This window comes from Phyllostomus hastatus, unplaced genomic scaffold (assembly GCF_019186645.2).
Source record: "Phyllostomus hastatus isolate PE091 unplaced genomic scaffold, TTU_PhHast_1.1 phas_contig_137, whole genome shotgun sequence".
Lineage (NCBI taxonomy): Eukaryota > Metazoa > Chordata > Mammalia > Chiroptera > Phyllostomidae > Phyllostomus > Phyllostomus hastatus.
Window position 1 is genome coordinate 18,616,819 of NW_025333583.1, and position 19,918 is coordinate 18,636,736.

At 40.1% G+C, this 19,918-nt stretch overlaps 1 protein-coding gene across 1 annotated transcript in view; it reads right to left on the reverse strand.

The window, feature by feature from the left end:
- Positions 1 to 19,918, reverse strand: part of PARD3B (par-3 family cell polarity regulator beta) — a 975,282-nt gene that overhangs the window by 401,234 nt on the left and 554,130 nt on the right. The window contains exon 11 of the mRNA XM_045852946.1: positions 8,693 to 8,878. Within this exon, the coding sequence (XP_045708902.1) occupies positions 8,693 to 8,878 (186 nt within the window). The remainder of the gene's footprint in view (positions 1 to 8,692; positions 8,879 to 19,918) is intronic.

Genomic DNA, 19,918 nt, shown 5'->3' on the forward strand with positions numbered 1-19,918 from the left:
TTACATGCATTAGACAAATTATTCCTCATAAGAATCATATACATTGGGGACAACTGCCCCGTTTTTTAAAGGAAGACACCGAAGATCAGGCCAGCTGAGTGCATGATTACAAGTCACATTTCTAAAGGCAGATTTGAACTAGGTCTGGCTCACTCTGGAGTTCATGTTTTCAACTGCTTTGCTAGTGATTCTTGTCCTTTTGGGGCTTGCAGATTCCTTTGAGAATCTAGTCAAAGCTACCAATTCTTACCTCTTAAAAATACATATTTGCACCCCAGTTTCTCCATAGGTGTGCATTTGGACCAGGTAGTTTTTTTTAGGGGGGCAGTCAGGAGGGTGTTTCATGTGCCCACAGAGGCATATCCATGACTTCTGGGGGATCCAGTGACCTTATAGTTCAGCTCCCATTATATTCAATGGAGCCTGGTTTCTACCTCTGCCATGATTACTGGTGACATAGCATGGTTTAATCCACCACTTTGGGCCAATTTCTTGTGAGGCTCCTTACCTCTGAAGTTTTCATGACTACTGAGGGGAGAGCAAGAAAGCCATGGTAAAGACCTAGTCTCTGCAAAACCTGAGGCAGCATTTGAGAGTGGGCTGGCTTTCCCAGGGGTAGCTGGCTGGGGTCCAAAGCCAGTCCGCATTAGGCCATGGTGTTGAGAGGATTAATCATGACCAGATGTCAGCTTCTGCCTCTGCGTGTTTCTAAAGGGGCCCTCAGTAAAGCCTTCTGGGGTAGTATCAACACCCAGAGCCCAGACCCCGAAGCCTGACTTCAGACCACAGAGCAGGGTTCTCCCAGAGTAGGGTGGGCCTCCCGGCGAGGTGGCACCCGATGGAGGGAGAGGACTGTCCTGAAGACAACTTTCTCAAGGCCCTAAAATCATTCCGTGATCACTTCTGCCTATTGCACTTTTGAAAATAAAAGAAAAAAAATCCCAACCTAGAAGAAAACCTTGCAGTCCAGATTGAAATCATTTAACTTCATTTAAAAGCAAGAGCAATGAAAGGAACAGAATAAATCAAGATTGTAAAATATAGTTTTTAAAATTAAGAAGTGGAATAAAGAGAGTTGCTAAGACTGGGAGCACATCAATTCTTGTCTGGAGGAGTAGCTGCCTACATTAGCCAGTGCTTTCCATCACATGCCTTATGACAATTCCAACCAAGATTAACGGGACAGTCTTCCCCAACCACAGCTCTCTTTTTTAGGGACAGTAAATTGCATTCTGGTGTACACACCATGGCAACTTGACCCACACTCTTCCTTCTGTCCAAGATGTGTCCTTTGTATTCCTGCTCACCTGTTGAATGTTTATCCTTTGTAAGAAGGCTAAGCAACTGCCTTCCATTCATCATTTTCTCCATAGGCAGAATTGCTCAATCACCTCAACACCCATGATACTTTTATATTTTTCTCCCATAACCCGGGTCACAGTAGAGTTGTTTACACACTTACTCTATCACCCTACCACCTCTATAGATTATGGAATGAGTCGTCTCAAGTTCCATACTGCAGGTCTTCAAGAAATACTTGCTAAGTTGAGTCACTTGAAAAATATTTCATTCAGGTGCTTTGGGCCTGGTGTAAGTTTCAACTACAATAGACAAACTGTTTAACTTACGGACTATGACTATGAGAGATATGTGAAACCAGGCGAGCCTGGCTACCCCAGCACATGTTCGGAGAGCCTTTGTAATTCTGAAAATGAAGCTTGCTTACCTTCTGTGAACTGACCCAATATCCTGTTGGTCAGCTCTGCAAGATTCTCTATTTATCTAATTCAGTGATTGCCGTAAAAGGCTCACTTCAGTTCTGTGGCAAACCAGAACTGGTATGTTTCGGTAACATACCATTTACTCAGCACCAGCAGCACGAGACTTTTTTTAAAAAGCCATCTGAAGAGTATTTTTTTGTGTGCATCAGAATCTACATAAATCCATTCTGATATAATGTTTTCAAAATGTATTATAACTCTTTCCATTTTGAACACCTCCTGGGAACATGGGCATAAATAAATACATCATAACTTAGAGCCTTTATTATAGTCACTACTGAATCCTATAATTTCCTCAGCAAGAAAGTTTCAGAAGCAGTGACTTGGAGTTGTCACAGTATTCATTGGCCTGTGATGAAGTAATCGCACTTGGTGCTCATTTCACTCTTTTTCGGTTCATACCAGCTTCCTCTCCATCCCTTCCTATCTCCTTCCTGGTTTTCTGTTTTCAGTTTACTTTGGCCTAGAAAGCCGGATAATAAAAAGCTTACGAAGGCCTTTGTGCGATACATGAATCAAAAAGATTCTGCATAAATGCCTAATCGGATTAGAATCTCAGAGGCCTTTCCAACTTAATTGAAAATTATTTACTTAAAAAAATAAACAGTGCTCCTGTTTGTGCTATGATGGCTAAAAGCCTGGTTACTAGAAAAATGAGCCTGAAGTAGAGAGTATCTAGAACAAAACTCTGAGCATATTATAAACTCCTATCCATGCCTATCACGAAAGTGAATATAGCTTCTTAGGTGAAAGGTACTGTTTGCAGATTCAAAGTATCATCATCTTGGAATATCAACTTTCATAAGATTATAATTTCCTTTTTGATTAGATTTACCAACTCTTTTTTTTCAAACCTACTAAGACAATCATGGAGTTCAAAACATACATCAAATTGATGTAGACTTCCAAAATTTCATCCAGCATGGTATAAATTTATTTTTCATTTGCATGTCCATGCATGAAATAAAAATGTGAGAGTGATAAGATCAGCAAGAAAAGTAATGATTGATGCTGGTGTTGTGGGATTTTAAAAGTAACGTTATATACTTATAAAATAGTTACTACTGCAGAAAGTTCATATAGTCAGGCTTCTCATTTATGGGTTAACATTCACTAACATTTTCAGCTTCTTAACAAAAGGAAATTGGTTAAAAATAATTGGCATAACATTATCATTTTTTTCTCATTTTTAAATTAATAATTTCATTTTTTAAGGTAAAATTCTTAATGGATAAATAGTGAGTGTGAATTTCTCCTGGTAAAGTTTCTGTTTTTGCTTTTTTAATACTCACCCAAGAAGCCCTGGCTGGCGTAGCTCAGTGGATTGAGCGCGGGCTGGGAACCAAAGTGTCCCAGGTTCGATTCCCAGCTAGGGTACATTCCTGGGTTGCAGGCCATAACCCCCAGCAACCGCACATTGACGTCTCTCTCTCTCTCTCTCTCTCTCTCTCTCTCTCTCTCTCTCTCTCTCTCTCTCTCCCCCCCTTCCCTCCCTAAAAATAAATAAATAAAATCTTTAAAAAAAATACTCACCCAAGGATATACTTACTGATTTTAGAGAGAGAGGAAGTGGAGGGGGGAGAGAGAAAGAGAGAGTGAGAAACACTGATCTGAGAGAGAAACACTAGAGATCAAACCTGCCCCACTGGGGATCGAACCTGCAACCTTTTGGTGTATGGGATGACATTCCTACCAACTGAGCTACCTGGCCAGGGCGTAAAGTTCCTGCTTTTAGTTGTCCACAAGATGTATAATGTTTCTCTGACTAGGATGAAATGCTAGAGTTTGGGTTCTAACGTTTGAGGATTTGCAGTGGAGCTATTTTTCACTCAGATTGTATGGTTGTTTTGTCAAAGGTAAAAATCTGGAAGACATGAATACAAGTAATGTTCTTTACAGTTCTCTCCCAGTAGAAAACATTATCAATTTTAAGGGAAATGAATAGTTGGAGAAATCATTTAACATTAGTGTTTCTTAAAAAGCTGTCCCTTTTATCTTCCTTTGAATTCATTAATTATAGATCTGTCACATGATTTATAGATGCCAGCAGAGATGGAGGTGGAGATTACTCATGCTGGGAACTCCTACCGGACTCCTGTTCAGAGCTTGGAAGCTATTAAATGTTCCTTACTATGAAGAGACATGAAGATTAAGAATCAAGCCCCTTGTTCCCAGAAATTCCAGGACTGTGCATAGTCTCTCCAAAACTTCATATTTTAGTCATTTTAAAAATAGGAGGATTGTTTGTATTGGATAAAACTTTTTCTTTCACCCATTATTAAATAGTGTAGATTGTGAAATTCTGCATCTCTCAGAGGGAAGAATTCGAATTTCCTAAGCACACAAAAATCAAATCATTTAAATTATGTCTATTTCATATTCTGAGTGCATGCATTTGCAATTAGCTATGGCAGGCATTTTTCTTTCACCTAATTTCATCATCATCAAGTAGTATTTATTAAGCACAAACCTGGCTAATTAATTTTCTAGAGAATAACAGGAATTCTTAAATGCATTCTCTCTTTTTAAGAGCCCTTAAATAATCTACCTTATATATGACATTATTCCCTAGGCAAAAATTGTCTTTAAATTTTAATTTTTACCTTATTATTTCAAAGTTTCCATAGGACACATTTAAGTCCCAAAGTAGAGTCAAATAAAAAAAAATCACGTTCTCTGAGATTTGTTTTTACTACATGTTAATTTTCTATCTTTAAAAAATTGCTATTCTAGTTGTATATTTTTTTCTAAAAGTGATTAATTTTTAGGTAAAAAATAAGCAGTTTAAATTAGTATAATCAATAGATGTAAAATGTATTTACTTCAAAAAAGGTTCAATTAATATGGTATGTCAAAAGCAAAGTAAAAAAAAAAAAAGAACCCCTGATCTCAGAATTCAAAATGTTTAGCAAATAAGAATGAAAATATCTAAGGCCTTCGATCTGATAGTCAGGATTTTGTGTGTGTCTCAATGGAGAAAAGGAAGAGCTACTTTTTAGTGGATTTTGGGAAAGGAGAGTGTTCTTCCCAAGGTTTTTTTTTTTTCTCACTACAATGAAGGCAATGTTTCTTTTTCACTTACCAGTCACACGTTCACTTTAAATTCCAATCATAAAAGTGAAGTTTTAGAAAAGCATCCTCACAACACACTATTTTTATTCAATTCATCATTGTCCTTGGGTCATGAGACCTTAACCCATATACTTGTATGTAGTATATATTGGTTCTGGAAGCACCTGCCCTGGACTTCAGGGGTAAATACCCAGGAAGAAGGACAGCACTGAAATGAAACGATGGAAGACAGTAACCCGTGGTATTGTTTAAGCATGTTAGTATCGCTACTCTGACTTGTATGTACTTGGCTGTTATGGTGGACGGTTACTTTGTACATCGCAAGGGGAGCTCAGAGGGAGCTCAGATGCTCAGGAGGGGCCCGCAGAGACTGCAGGATGCAATCACAGTCTGAAGTGGCAAATGCTGTGTCCTAACCTGAGTGGGGAAGAGTTTCTGGGCTTCTTGACTAGAACCTAAATATTTAAGCATTTGGATAATTCTGAATAGAGTAAAACACCATTTTGCTTGCCCTTGGAGTGAGTGATGGAATCACTTCCAAGAGGCAAGCCTACTGTAGCTTACTTCTCTATTAGAAGTGACTCAGATAGGAGCTGACATGATAGAAAGCAGTAGCCTGAAAGGTAAGAGGGGAAAATTAAAAAAAAACAGGAAGAGGCCCTCATTAGAGTCACAGTCACTCAGGGAGGGGTTTTACATCTGGTAAGAAGCAGACTATCTGTTTACGCCAACGGAGGCCCCCAGGAGAACAGAGCACAGAAATTCCACAGGAAGCATTTGGTCGCAGTTTTCAAGGTAGTTTCGTTTTCAAAAACCCACCTTCTCTAAAGGGAAAAAAAGACCTTGAGAACCAATTAGTGGTATAAAGGGCCAGGAGAAAAGGACCCTGTTCTGGCAGAAAGATTATGTTGCTGATACCAGGTAAAAGCCTAGGGCCAGATGCTGAAGCCCACGTTCCCGCGCGCTCCTCTCCCCTCTGCCCCAGGGACGTGCAGTCTGCTCCACTTGTGTCTTCTGAACGGGGTCAGGAACAAAGTCTCAGAACAATTTTTGTAAAACATAATCCTGTGTCACAGAACAGGTGGCAATGTTTTGAGGGGGGACAGTGGAATATTAGAACAGCAGAAGGAGAATAGAAAAACTGTCTCTTTTGTACCTAGTTAATCAGACGTCTTGTGAGCAGCGCTTAGGCCTCTTCCCTTTACACTGCGAGTAAACAAGACGAATGGATACGAAACACTCACAATAAGGCTAAACTCATGATTGATGCCCCTTGCTGTTTAAGATCAGCTATAAATATGCTGTCCAGTGGTTTTTAATGGTGTGACTGTCTGACTCAGCAGACCAGTGTCAGGAAAGAAATTTACATAAATGGAGAGTGAAATCTTTCTGTAAGAAACAGGACTGTTAGAAAGTGCTTAGGTAAGGAGATGCTCACTTGCACAAATACAGATATCCATATTAACCCAGCTTTCCAATATCTGCTTGAGCTTAAGTTATTGCCCATAGAAAAGCTAAGATGTTTGCTTTTAATTTCCAAAAATTCATTTCAATTTCAATTTTACTTGGAATAAATTCTGCAAATAGAGCTGTCATTAGGAATGAGAAGAATAACATCCAGCTGACGTCCACAAATGTGACCAAGACCCATCCTGAAACACAGCGCATGCTCAGATGGCTTGGCCAAGAATGACAAGCCTGATGCAAGAGAATTCCAGGGCAACAGTCCCTGATCTCCGGGATATGAATAGAGCAGATGAAAGAGCCTTCGGATCAGGGCCGCAGAGCACAGAGTCTGAGGTCAGACTGCCTGGACTCAAATCTCAGTTTAGGCAATTCCTGGCCATGGGATCACAGGCGCACAGATGCCATGTGGACAGGCATTAACTGCTGCAACCTGCAATCTCCCCTTGGTGAAGTGACACGATAATAATCCAGTGTGAGCGTAAAGAATAAAGCCAGAGAAGCCACCCAAAACACCTTTCATGCTGTCCAGCATGTATTTACACTAAGAATAATGAATGTTATTTGCTGCTGTTGTTTTATTACTATTATTTTCCTTCTGCTCCTGATTCTGCATTTCTGAGCCAGACTGGAGAGTCAGATAGGTTGGGTGATGGGCCTCAATTCTTCATCCTTCTCTGCTTCACAAGGGCAAAGTGTGGGCGGGCTATGTCTCCTCATGCCGTGGACTGACTTTGAATTCAACCATATGACTAGTTTGGGCAAGTGTGTGTGTGTGTGTGTGTGTGTGTGTGTGTGTGTAACAGCAAGCCAGTTGGGATCCCAGAACTTAGGAAGCTTCATACATTGCTGTGGGCCCTCTGACAACTCATAGCATAAGAAGAACATGCTGCAGCTAGCCTGCTGGTCCAAGACACAGGCGAAGTGTGGGGAGCACAGTTAGACTTGTCAACCTAAGGTGTGACAGAGAGACACTGGCCTGAATCTACAGCCCTCCAGCTGCCCGGCAGAGTCACGAGGGTCCTGAGGAAAATAAAGACTCACTGATGTCTGTTACTAAATTTTAGTCATTATTTATTATGCAACAAGAGCTACCCGATCCAAGGAATGCATTGAAGAATCGTCTATCCACAATGCATTTCTTATTTCTCAAATGAAAAGACATTACCTCAGTGTCTATGTCTGCAACAGAAGTGATATGGTAGGTTGAAGAAGAAAAATGCTTCAGCAAAGCTAGGATTCCAGGACCTGGGCTGCTCCTATAAATCCTAGCTAGGCTCTCTTGACGTTTGTGTAGGAGATGGCACACCTTATTAATACCAAGATTGTTTAAATATGGCTAACAGTTATAAAGTTTATCATAGGCACTGCACTAGGCACTTTATATATTTTGCCTCTTTTTGTCCTTATGAGAGCACTGGGACATAGGCACCACTAATTGTGTTCTTTTTACAAACAAGGAAACCGAGGCATATTGAGGACAAGCCACCTGCCAACATTTGCAGAGTCGCTAAGGTAGGGTTCAAACTCAGGGGGTCTCATTGTCCATCAGGAGCTGATGATGAGCTCAACGCGTTTCCCCCTCTGTAAGCACTTTATTGCTCTAATAACATTTTCTGTATCACTTTATTTAGTCCTTAGAACCCGTGGGTTAGGCATTATTTAGTATTTCTATTCTACAGATGGGGAAATGGGAACACAGCTGGTCAAGTTCCCTGCCAGCCAGCGGTGGTGCTGGATTTGAACACACACAGTCTAGTCAACTACACATCGCCCTACGTTAACACAGCTGTGATCACACTCCTGGTCCATTGTGAAAGGGCAGAATCATGTTCTTCCTTTTTTTTCTTTTTTGAAACATATAGACTTCTCCTAGTTCAAAGGCAAACAATGCACTCCCAGCACCGGTTATCTTCAAGTGTATGAAATGTGATCAATGACCTTTAGTTTACACTACAATCACTCGCAGGCTCCACTGAGCTTTTTTCTTGCTAGCACAATTTTCTTATTTGCTACCTTCACATCGACTTATTCTTTTTTAGTTCTGTTTTTCTGATTGTGTATTTTTAGGTTCAAGTCTGTCAGGTTGCAAATTCAGAGTAATACTAGCAGAGTAATAAAAAAGAGTGCAAGGAAGAATGTTAGTCATGCTGGGTTTGTAGACCCATCTCTAGGAAATGAAATGAGCCACTTAAAAGTATGAAAAGAGGCCATTGTTGCCCAGACGTGTTCACACATCCATTTCCTGACCATGGCAGCAGAGCCTCAGGGGTCTCACATCTTCACACACTTTCTCCAGCCGGTCCTCCAGCATGAAAGCCACTTATCTCCACACTGACTCTCCACACTGACGTGGAAACATCATTCTTACCCACCTTAAAAGCAGCACCTCCATGGATGATGGATTTGATAAAAATCCCCAGGTCTGTTCCAGTTTCTCGAGATTTGTTTCCTTTCAAGCTCACCCCAAGACCAGCAGAACCAGAATCATTCAGGGGGATCTCAAAGGTGAGTTGATCAGTTGTCTCCAGAGAGAGAGCGTGGCAGTCAGGTTCTCCTTTCTGATGGGGAAATGCACATGAAAAGAGCAAAGGGAAGAGAGCAAGTTAATATTTACACACCCACATGGCCAAACACGGATGCATTCGGGAAGAGAGGATGACTGGACCTCTAACAGTGTATTCCAGCTCCCACAGGGCAAAGGGTGGTCTTTCTCCCTGCAAGGGGCTAACACCACATCCAGGGGGTGGCGGGAGAGCTTTGGGGAATAATGTTTGGTCATGGGCAACAGAGAGGATCCTTTGGCAAGTTGGAGCCACGCCACTTGAAACTTAACATAAGTATTTGAAATTTCAGCAGAAAATTCTTGATAATTAAAGAGGCTGGGCATTAGACTTAGGGAATCTTAGGTACCAGAAAAGACCTTAGAGTTTACGTGGTTGTAGTCCCTTTACTTTATAGATGAAGAAACAGAGCTTAGTGCAGAAACAAGCTAAAATTTTAAAGAAATATGTGGCTTATATAATTTAAAACATATCATTTACCATGAAAGCAATGCTACTGATAAAGATTGTCAATAGAATACAGAACATTGAAAAAAACAAAATGTTATTTTAAAGTTAGAGAGATGTGATTTATAATGGAGATCACTGAACTGAATTTTACTTTGTCAAAACTCAGGCCTTAGGCATGCTTCTTTGGGTAGTATAACTGACTGGCAATCCATTTCTGAACCTAAAAAAATGGTAATGCCCAATAAACACTGATGTCCTCTCTGACGAATGACACATCACCACAAGAATAGTTGTCTTCAAAAAACACAGAGTGTGGTGGTAAAAGGCACACTTAGGGTTCAGGAATCCCCAGAGAAGTCCATGGTTAATTGTATCACTCCTTAGTGTTTTCAAATGTGCACCAGCAGTAACGAGAAAGTGTACACCAGCGGTAATAAGAAAGTGCTGTCCACATGGTGAACTTTGCAGGTGCCCGTCTACATTCCTCTTAAGCTTGCGGAAATGTGAAACTCTGCCACGGGGTTTGAAATTTGAAAATGAGATAGCCCTGGAAACCATCAACTCATTCTAGGCCAGTAGTTCCTTCCTCTCCATAATTATGTCTAGAGACTCTCCTCTGAAGGTCACTCGGAGGGACTCTTATGTAAAATTATGTATTTTAAAAATCACTGGGCATGTCTGAATGTCAGTCACCAAATAGCAACTATAAAATCAGAGGTAGCAAGGAACCCATAATTAAAACAGGATTAGGAGGCCTGAGCATAGCCAGACCCACTGGCGTGGCATTTTCAGCTCCTACCGAAACAGAGAAAACCCATGTCGAACTTCACAGAAATAGTTCCTTCATTTAATTTCATTGTAAACCAAGTTAGCTATAAATATTTTGACAAGAGGTAGCTTTAAAGAAATGAAACTTTATTGCTTAATTTAATAAACCTATTATAGGTTAGCTCTTTTAACTAATTCATTTCATTATAATCTAAGAAAAAATCCTGTTATTTGATTCAAACTAGCTGTCTTTTTTTCCATTGGAATGCCAGAGTTAGATACTAAATGTAAATTACTGGTCGTCATCTTTGTCTTCCAAAATGCCTGTTGAGAACCCACAACATTTCATAATCATTTATGTTTCCGGGCCTCTCTGGGAGTTGGTTAATTTATGTCTGATAAAGTTCTACTGAATTAAAATATAAACTAAAGAGCCGTTATTTTTACTAGAAGTATGTGCAAGGGACAGACTGGGAGGCTGCTCTGGCTTCTTATCTACCAGAGACCAAGTGACTCGAGGACAAGTCCTGCTTGAGTGACACCCCCAAACTACCGTGTTCTGTGACCACACCAGCTGCGGACCGCCATTCAACTCTTAGTAAGTTCCACAACCACTGTCTGTGCGGACACCTTCCATTTATCACATAAGTGGTGAAAACAAAATGGAAGTCAGCCGAAAGTATGCTTATCTTTTCACTTTAAACTTAAAATTGATCTTTTATAAGTCCTTGATATCTACACGCGACAAACTAGTGCTAAGAACGATTGGTTCTGTGCTGAGTGCTTTACACATATCAGTATGCTCACTGTTCGCATCAAGCCTTTGGGGATAATTCTCATGCCCTTTTAGAGATGAGGACACTGAGGAGCACAGCAGTTTATAAGTACTGTGTGTGTGTAAGCACCGTGTCTGTGTGTGTGTGCACGTGTGTAAGCATCCTGTGTGCATGGGTGAGTGCCACACCTTGCCGACTGTCAGTGCTGAGGTTCTGTGGGGCTCACGCACTGTGGCTCTGGTGTTCGACTCCTAGCTGCTGTGCTAAGTGTCAGGGTCTGAGACCCACCATGACTTGGCCTCACCGCAAGGAATTCCAAGACAGAGTCCTACAGTGGCCGCTACAGGCCATGCCATCTCACATTTCCCACCCAACTGCAGTGATGCTTTATGTCTTTCTTATGCTATATCAGGCTCAAGCTGTAATTAGTGGTGTCTAATAATGGCAAACTTTCCAATGGCGAAGGAAGCCATTACGGTAGTTAACACAGCCATTTCCTCTGTTAGAAATAAATGTCCCTTTACCTAATGCACAAAAAAATCAATATGCTGAATGCCTTCCTCCAATGATCTTGGCTCATCGAGTGACTGAAAATTAAACTCCGATCTTGCCAGACAACACGAGGGAGCAGGACGGAAAGAGGCCTCAAGTCCTCAAGGGGGCCCCAGAGGCAGGGCCTTCGCAAGAGCCTGATCCCAAAGGATCGTCCGGACCTTAGACTCTCCCTGGCTTCCTGCTCTTCGGACAAGAGCTCTTCCCAAACTGTGTCAGGTGCATCCCTTGCTTTTCCCAACCAAGTCGTCCAGTGGGGGAAAAAATCCAAAGAGGCAAGCCTGGCATAGTAAGGGAAATATTATGAGTTTCACTTAGTTTCTGTCTTTTCATTTTCTCTTACACTTGCCACAAGAGGCCATGTGTCTACATTCCACGTGCTTGAGGTTCCTAGGGCAGGGTCCAGGTGGATGCTCAGATGCCTGGACTGCGTGTGCCCAGGCCTAACTCCTAGCACCTGCCCTGGGCCAGCCATGTGGGACCCTCAACTCAGGCTTTCCCAACCTCAGCACGACTCATATCGGGGACCTGATCATTCTTTGCTGTAAGGCACTGTCCTAGGCATGGTAGGATATTTGGCAGAATACCTGGCTACCACCCCCTGGATGCCTGTGGTAGCTCCTTCCCCAGTTGTGACAATCAAAAAGCCTTTTGGCATTGCTAACTGTCTGCTGAAGGCAAAATCACTTCCAATTGAGAACCATGGCCCTGAATCAACAATTGCCAAATGTAGTCGAGGTGAAGGCCACCAGGATCCAGAGAGGAATTTGAGGCTGCAGAGGTGCCTGTCCATGTGTTCCCAAGTCCCAGGAGGAGTTGGCAGTAAAAGGTTCATTAGTGACCACTTAGTCAGAATGAACTACTAGGGGATTCTGCACTTAGTTATGTCTGGTTTTATAGCATTTAATTTTCCAGAGGCAGGAATGTGATCTTTGTGGTACGAACAGAGTAGGAAAAGTGGTAAATATTAAACTTATTGGTTCATATGCAAAATACTACCTTTTACTTACATAAGAATAGAGAAGAAAAAATGTAGCCCATCAGCAGTGTTTGTTAGGTTAGTTATGCTTGTATGTATGTTATTTTTGTACTCCTATTTATTAAGAATCATAGAATAATATAAAATAGCATTGACACAAAGACTTATAATCATGTGAGAATATGGTATGAAATTAAGCACAAAATCTTATGTGTACGGTACAGGAAGTCTGTCCAGAAAGTATCCACGCTGCCAATGTAATATGAAAAATAGAGACATTTACTGAAGAAAATACAAGATACAAAAAACACTATACACAGGACAATGATGCCTCAGTTCCTTTCACAGTAGGCACCTTGGGCCCTCACACAGTTCTCCTACTAGCCATCAGCTGCCGCAACATATTTTCCTGAATCTCACTGACGGACTGAAATCTCTTCCCTTTCAAAGGTGATTTTAGTTTTGGGAAAAGCCAGAAGCCACAGGGCACCAAATCTGGGCCATAATGGAGCTGAGTCATCAGGGTGATTTGATGTTTTGCCAAAAAACTCTGCATGAGATGTGATGCATGAGCGGGCACACTGTCATGATGAAGCTGCCCACCACCAGGTGCCCATAGCTGCAGCCCTCTGAGTCATCTGAATAGTTTCTGTGAGGAATATTCAAGCTTAACACAAAATTTGATGCAGATTCATTGCCCTACTCACTCAGTCACTTCAAATGCAATGACCACACAGTATACATGCTCACTCAATGGCATCGACCACCCCCACTGACTAGTACAGTGAAGTTGTCATTGTTCATGCATGTGCATTCCAGTCCACTGTCCTTGGCTGCCAGGATACACTGATGTTGCACAAACTATTCTCATTACATTAACAGTGGCTGGACTTTTTTTGGGCAGACCTCGTATTTCATTTATGTAACATATATACTTTATACACATATTCAGACACCGACTTGTGTACCTATTACCTATCTGCCCCCCCCATCCTGCCTCACCTATCTGTATAGAAAACAACTTGGTTATCTGCCCTGCACTACATATATTCTAATGCACTACATATATTCTTTCAATCTACATACATAATACACACTATGCATATATATCCTATAAACATGTATGTGTGTGTCTAGTGTATTTAAGCTCCTCTTAGAGTCACCAATGACCTCCACATTGCTAAATTCTCACCTTTTATCTGCCTTGTTCTCTAGTAGCATTAGACTTTTTGAGACCCTACTTCTTGAAATCCTTCCTTCTCTTGGTCCCAGGACACGATTCTTTCATAGGTCACCTACCCCTTAACCATGCATGCTTTTCCAACCCCCTTGGCAGGTTCCATCTCACCAACCCCTAAATATCTCAATGTCTAGGGATCAGTTACATGACCTTTCATTTTCTTTCCCATCCTCCCTTTCTAAGTTACCTCATCTAATTTCCTGGTTCTCGCTATCATTTTCACAGTCAGGAGTCACAAACTCTTATCTCCACTTCTCTCTCCTAAACTACAGATGCATATAACCAATTTTCTAGTGATCAACTCCATTAGGACTTTTACCTTGAAATTACCATAGGCAAATAGATCATCCCTTAAATTGTCCCTCCAGAACAAGTTAATGGCAATTGTATTCTTTTTGGAAATTCAAGCAAGAGATCTCAATGTCATCGTCAACTCCCTTCTTACCACACACTCGGCATCCAACCCATCGGCAAGTCCTGTAGACTCTAAAAACACACACAGAACCCCACCACTCCGACTATCTCAAGCACTGCTTCTCACCTGACGCTCTCTGTAATAGTGCCTCCTTTCTACTTAACTGCTACTTTTTCCTCTCTAGGCTGTTTCTCAACACCATAGCCAGAGTGGTCCCGTTCAACCAAATACCCAAAACCTCCCAGTGACTTCCCACCTCACTTGGACAATAACCTAGTCCTTAACTATGTCCTGTAAACTCCACCAAAGCTGACTGCCCTGACTCCGATCTCTGAACACATCTCCAACTACCCTGCACCTACCACATCGGTCTTCCCGTTTTCTTCAGCAGCACCTGCACACTTCTGCCCCGAGTCTCCCGCATCACCTCTGCCCCTACATTCCTGCCGACCTCCTTCCCTCATTTCCTTCAGTTCTCCATTCGAACACCCGTTTATCCATGAGGAGTTCCCTGACCATTCTGTTTAAAATCACTTTAAGGGCCTCTCAACACCACTTTAGCCATGTCCATTATCCTGCTTAATTTCTCTCCATAGCTTTTAACATGCACTGTGTATTGACTTGCTTATTTTCAAATAATGTCTCTTGGATGCAGAAAGTTTTATATTGTTCTGTTCTTTTCCACCAATATATCACCAGTGTTTAAAATAGTACCAGACTCAGAAAAAGGTACTGTATAATTGTTGAAAGAATTAATATATGAGTACATATCCGACAGTATGTGCTTGTGTGTATATATATTTGTGAATTGCATTTGTGGGACTGTATACACCATATGCAGATGAATAAATTGCTGGCACCACACTTAATTCCTACTATTCCAGATTTCATTAATTTAAATATTTATACAAACTAGTTTTTATATTAAAATAATAATAAAGTATCACAGCTATGAGGAATCTTAAAAGTAATGTAGTCCAATTTTCCTCTTCACACCATACTTCCCACTTCTAGGAGAGATAACAACTCAGTTCAGCTTCAACATCAAATCCTCAACAAAAGCACCGTGATGTGCCATAGCTACCAGTTTATGAGAGACATTGGGATGTTCATGGTTTTAAATTGCATCATGTACCTCAAATCATAAGTGAACCTTGCAAGCAGCAACATTCATGGTCCATTTCATCAACTCTGGGCAGCACTGTGATCGAGTACCACATGCACATTATCTATCTACTTATCTGTCTATCCTTCCATGCACATACATACATGTGTGCACACACACGTGTAAACAAAAGTTTCATGAGAAAATACCCAGGGTGCAATGGATTCTAGTATTTTATGTTATTTTATTTTTTATAAGCTTTGAATATAATCCACTGCATTAAAATAATGGAGAATAGTTTTCAATTTTAAAACACTGCAGTGATACATAGGTGTGTATGTGCAATATCTTTATTAAATAAAAAATAGTAAAACCAAATGGTAAGTAAAATGTTCACTGCCTTTTCTTTTTTAAGTTTTATGAGCCATTTTAATGCTTTATCCTATCCATCTCCAGCCTTAACTAACTCGTTAATGTTTTTTAGGTAAATGTTCTATGAGTTCTTGTAGCTGTTGATCTGTTATCACCCTCAATATATATATATATATATATATATATATATATATATATATATATATATATATATATATATATATATATATATATATATATATATTTCCTTCTACTTTCCATTCAGTTATTGCTTTTCCTATTTCTCCATTCTCTCATTTTATTCTCCATAATACTATGGCTATCCCTAAGCATACTGAATAACCTGTCATGGTTGGAATTCATGAATGAGACTGATTCATTCTGGCTCACGTGACAAGAGATAATCTTTATAAACCATAGCCACTCAACCAAATTTTTATCAAGCATCTACTATGCACTAAACACTATAATTGGAAATGGCCCGTCTATATAGAACATCATTGGCAAAAAACCTTGTTGAACAACACGGGAGGACCTTGCATTTTCATTCATAGTATTATCTGAGAGGAAAAAATAGACTTTAAGCATAGGAAAAGAGGAAGCAGGGGAATCTACATGGCTGGACCTTGCCAGATACTCTAATCATTTTTATCAAACAAATATCAAAAGTAATTACTTGGTGTGAGAGGAGGAAAGAGAGGCAGGAAGATGGATGACTAGGGAGGCATCTATATTATTAGCTTAAGAGTGTTCCAAATGGGGCCATTTCTGGAATCACAAATGTTCTTGTATTGTAAAGCAGTGCTGGATTCACGCATGCAAGTGGTAATAACCCAGCTTCCCAAAGCCCGGGGGAATCCCCCAGTCTGCAGGGCCAATGTTCAATTTCCCAGAAGCCCAGGTCAGACCTGAAAGCATCCATGCTGAACCTTTTATGGCCCTCATTTCATTAAATGCTGTGTTCTTGGCTCAGCATGAGTAAGCTCTGGATGTCTTTGCCTTGCCTCCCAAATGTGTAATTAGTCTGTGTTGTGAGCAGCTTACTTTATGCAAGACTTATGTTTCACATGCAATCATTTTGTCAATTACCAAAACTCAAACAAAAGGGCTTTAAGAAAAAAACGAATGATTTTTTTTTCTAACATCAAGCAAAAGCCATACCTGGCAATTTTGCCAGGATATTTTATAATAAGCTTAATCACTGTTGACTTTTTTTTAAATAAGTAAATTTTAAGGAATTTCAGGTGATGAAATTTTTGTTATAGCTAAATAAATTTTCACAATAATGAAAGGATAAGACACCTGCAAGACACTTAATTTTATGAAAATTTTTAATCTTCTAAAAAAGCATGAGTAGCTATTATAAACATGAAAGCTTTTTGGCCAGTTGGATTATATAAAATTCAAAATGTGGATATCACCCTAGAGTGGGGATCAGAGGCTGATTCCAACAGCTGGGAGGCATTTTATTTTAGATTATATTTTTCAGAAAGTAAAGAAAAGAAGACAATGAGAGATGAGCGGGCACATGCAAATGCAAATGGTAATCGAGGGATGATCATCGTAATAAATGGTAAAAGGCTTTCCCACCACTGCTGCTAATATAGAAATGAAATCAGCAGAACTCATGGTGGTTTACAAGTGGATAGATTATCTTTTAAAGTCTTTTGTCTTCTGGACAATATAGACAAATTACCAAAATGAAGCAGAGATCATGGTGCAGATAATTTTTTAAAAAAATATACTGAATTATACTATAGGCTGTTGAGAATTAACACAAAGATCAATATTATACATCAATCATAAGGAAAAGTGTAGGTTAGTGTTGCAATAAGTAGGAGAAAAGTTTTATAGAGCTACATGTAAGTAACACTGGTATTTACTTTTAATGAACACAAAATTTTAATGTAGATTTCTTCTAGTTAGTTCGATAATAAATATTTTAAATATATGTCCTTATGTGGTACTCATAAGTGCACATTTATTCACTTTAAAATAATATTTTTAAATTATTTATTTAAACCTGCTGCCTATTCTACTTGCACTGTTTCTCTTTTTTTTTTTTTAAGATTTTATTTATTTATTTTTAGAGAGGGGAAAGGAGGGAGAAAGAGAGAGAGAAACATCAATGTGCGGTTGCCTCTCACGTGGCCCCCACTGGGGACGTGGCCTGCAACCCAGGCATGTGCCCTGACTGGGAATCGAACCTGCAATGCTTTGGTTCGCAGCCCACGCTCAGTCCACTGAGCTACGCCAACCAGGGCTTAAAATAATTTTTAACCAAAGACCTGACTGAAGAAGATCTTATAAAATATTTGTAATTGAGACACTTAATTTTTCATGTTTTTTTGAAAGGGGGTAGGAAGAGGAAACTACTGAAAGCAAGAGTTAACCTCTGACTGAATTTATCAGAACACAGTTTTCTTTAAGTAAAGGATTAATCTAATACCAGGAAACAAATGTCAAAAAATGGCATTCTTTCTTGCCTGTTCAATCTAAAAGTACCTCAATTTAATACTAAGTCAGAGATTAAAACTAACAAAAGTAAAGTAAGTCAGAGTTAAGATTCCCACAGCAACCTCTGTCCCCTCCTACTTACAGAAAATATACTTGAAACATCAGCAAATTCAACAGTTTAGTGACACTGGCAACTTTTTTCCTTTTCAGATAAAGATTTTAAAAATGAATATAATATTTTGTCATTAAAAGTAATGTAAGTGAATATTTTATATTCAGACAGCATGGGATTATATAAAACTAAAACCTGCTTTGTTAACAATGAGAAACAGCAGGTCTTTCTGTTCTTTCTACTTCTTCCTATTAAAGAAACCTGATTATAAATGTCTTAAATATGTTAGAAGCGGTAATTCAGTGGTTAAAATATAAGAATCCATGCTCTCATAGGAATATATGATCCAAGAACAAACACTGTGACTGTAAGAATTTACTGACCTATGAAGGAGGCACAATGGGTCTGATTCTAAGAGGAATGGATCTGGTTGAGAAGCTGGGTTCTTTCCACTATCTTCCAGATCACAAATGCTTTGTATGCCAGGCTACCTGCACTTAACACCTTTAAAAGACAATGCAACCATCACGGACAAAAGCTAAACATAAAAACAATACGCAGCACCTCATGGAAGGGAACACACCAGTCATGGGGTCTGCTTCACCCACAGCCCAGCCCACTGCTCAGGGAGGGGGTGGCACTGAGGAAATTGTGGGTGACCTCTGACCCCACAACACAACGGTCAGTCTGCAGGCTGCTCATGCTTCCTGAGGAAGTCTGGCCTGAGACGGTCCAATTAGAGCAGTCTCCAGAAACCAATGAAGCCAACCAACCTGGTTCCCCATCATGCCTGGCTCAATCTAAGGTCTAACACACAGGGTTACAATCATTGCACATAAGGGAAAAATGATGAAACATTCTAGGAAAGGGGTTTCTTCATTCTGGGACTTCTCAGGGCTTTTAAAAGGTCAGTCTATGTGTATTTCCTAACACCTGAGCTTGCAACACTTTTGCACGAAGCATATTGTAGAAACAGTGTTCCTTAGCATACACTTAACGCAATGGAAGGAAGGTTAGGCTAGAAAGGAATGGAATGGAGCAGAGACGTTTCCAGAAAGAAACATCGGAGTTCAAGAACAAAATCCTGGAGTTACCGCACACCTTCATGGTTCACCTTTCCAGTCCCGCATTTTCCTGCGTCACACTTTGTGCACATCCTGTAGGTCACAATCGGCATCAGCAGCAACAGAGTGCCACAAGAGTCCCAGCCGGCTTCAAAGGACTCAGAACGGCAAGAACGTTCTAAAGCATTTACAATGAGGGAGTTCTAATTTCACAGGGATAACTAAATGGCTAGTTTCCTTATGAGAAATTCTAAAACATCATATTATTTTTCAGCTTTTGGTTGGGAGACTTCTGTTGAGAATTTAAAGACAGTAAACTACAGGTTGTTCCCACTATGATTTTAGGAAGTTATACAGTCACAGAATAAAATCTTCAACCATTACGGTCAATATGTAAGACGGTTCTACACAACATCCTCTATTCTTGCTGTATGTGTCATTATTTAGGGTCCAATAACTCTTTTAGTAAATATAATATGGCTTTCTTCCTGGCTTAGGAATTCCAAAGGCGGGAATTACATCTCAGTTGCCTACATCTCCCTAGAGAACCCTGTTAAATGTTCTTTCTCTTTAAGGCACACAGAGTCACGTTTACTTAATCACACTTCAGTGTAAAACAGTACAACCACAGCCTCAAGAAAGTAATATTCATTTAAAGGAGGAGGGGCCATTTCTGCTTGTTGGTTTTATGGCTATAAGAAAATCAAAAGACAAAAATATAACCTCTTTAACCCTCTCCTTTTCTCT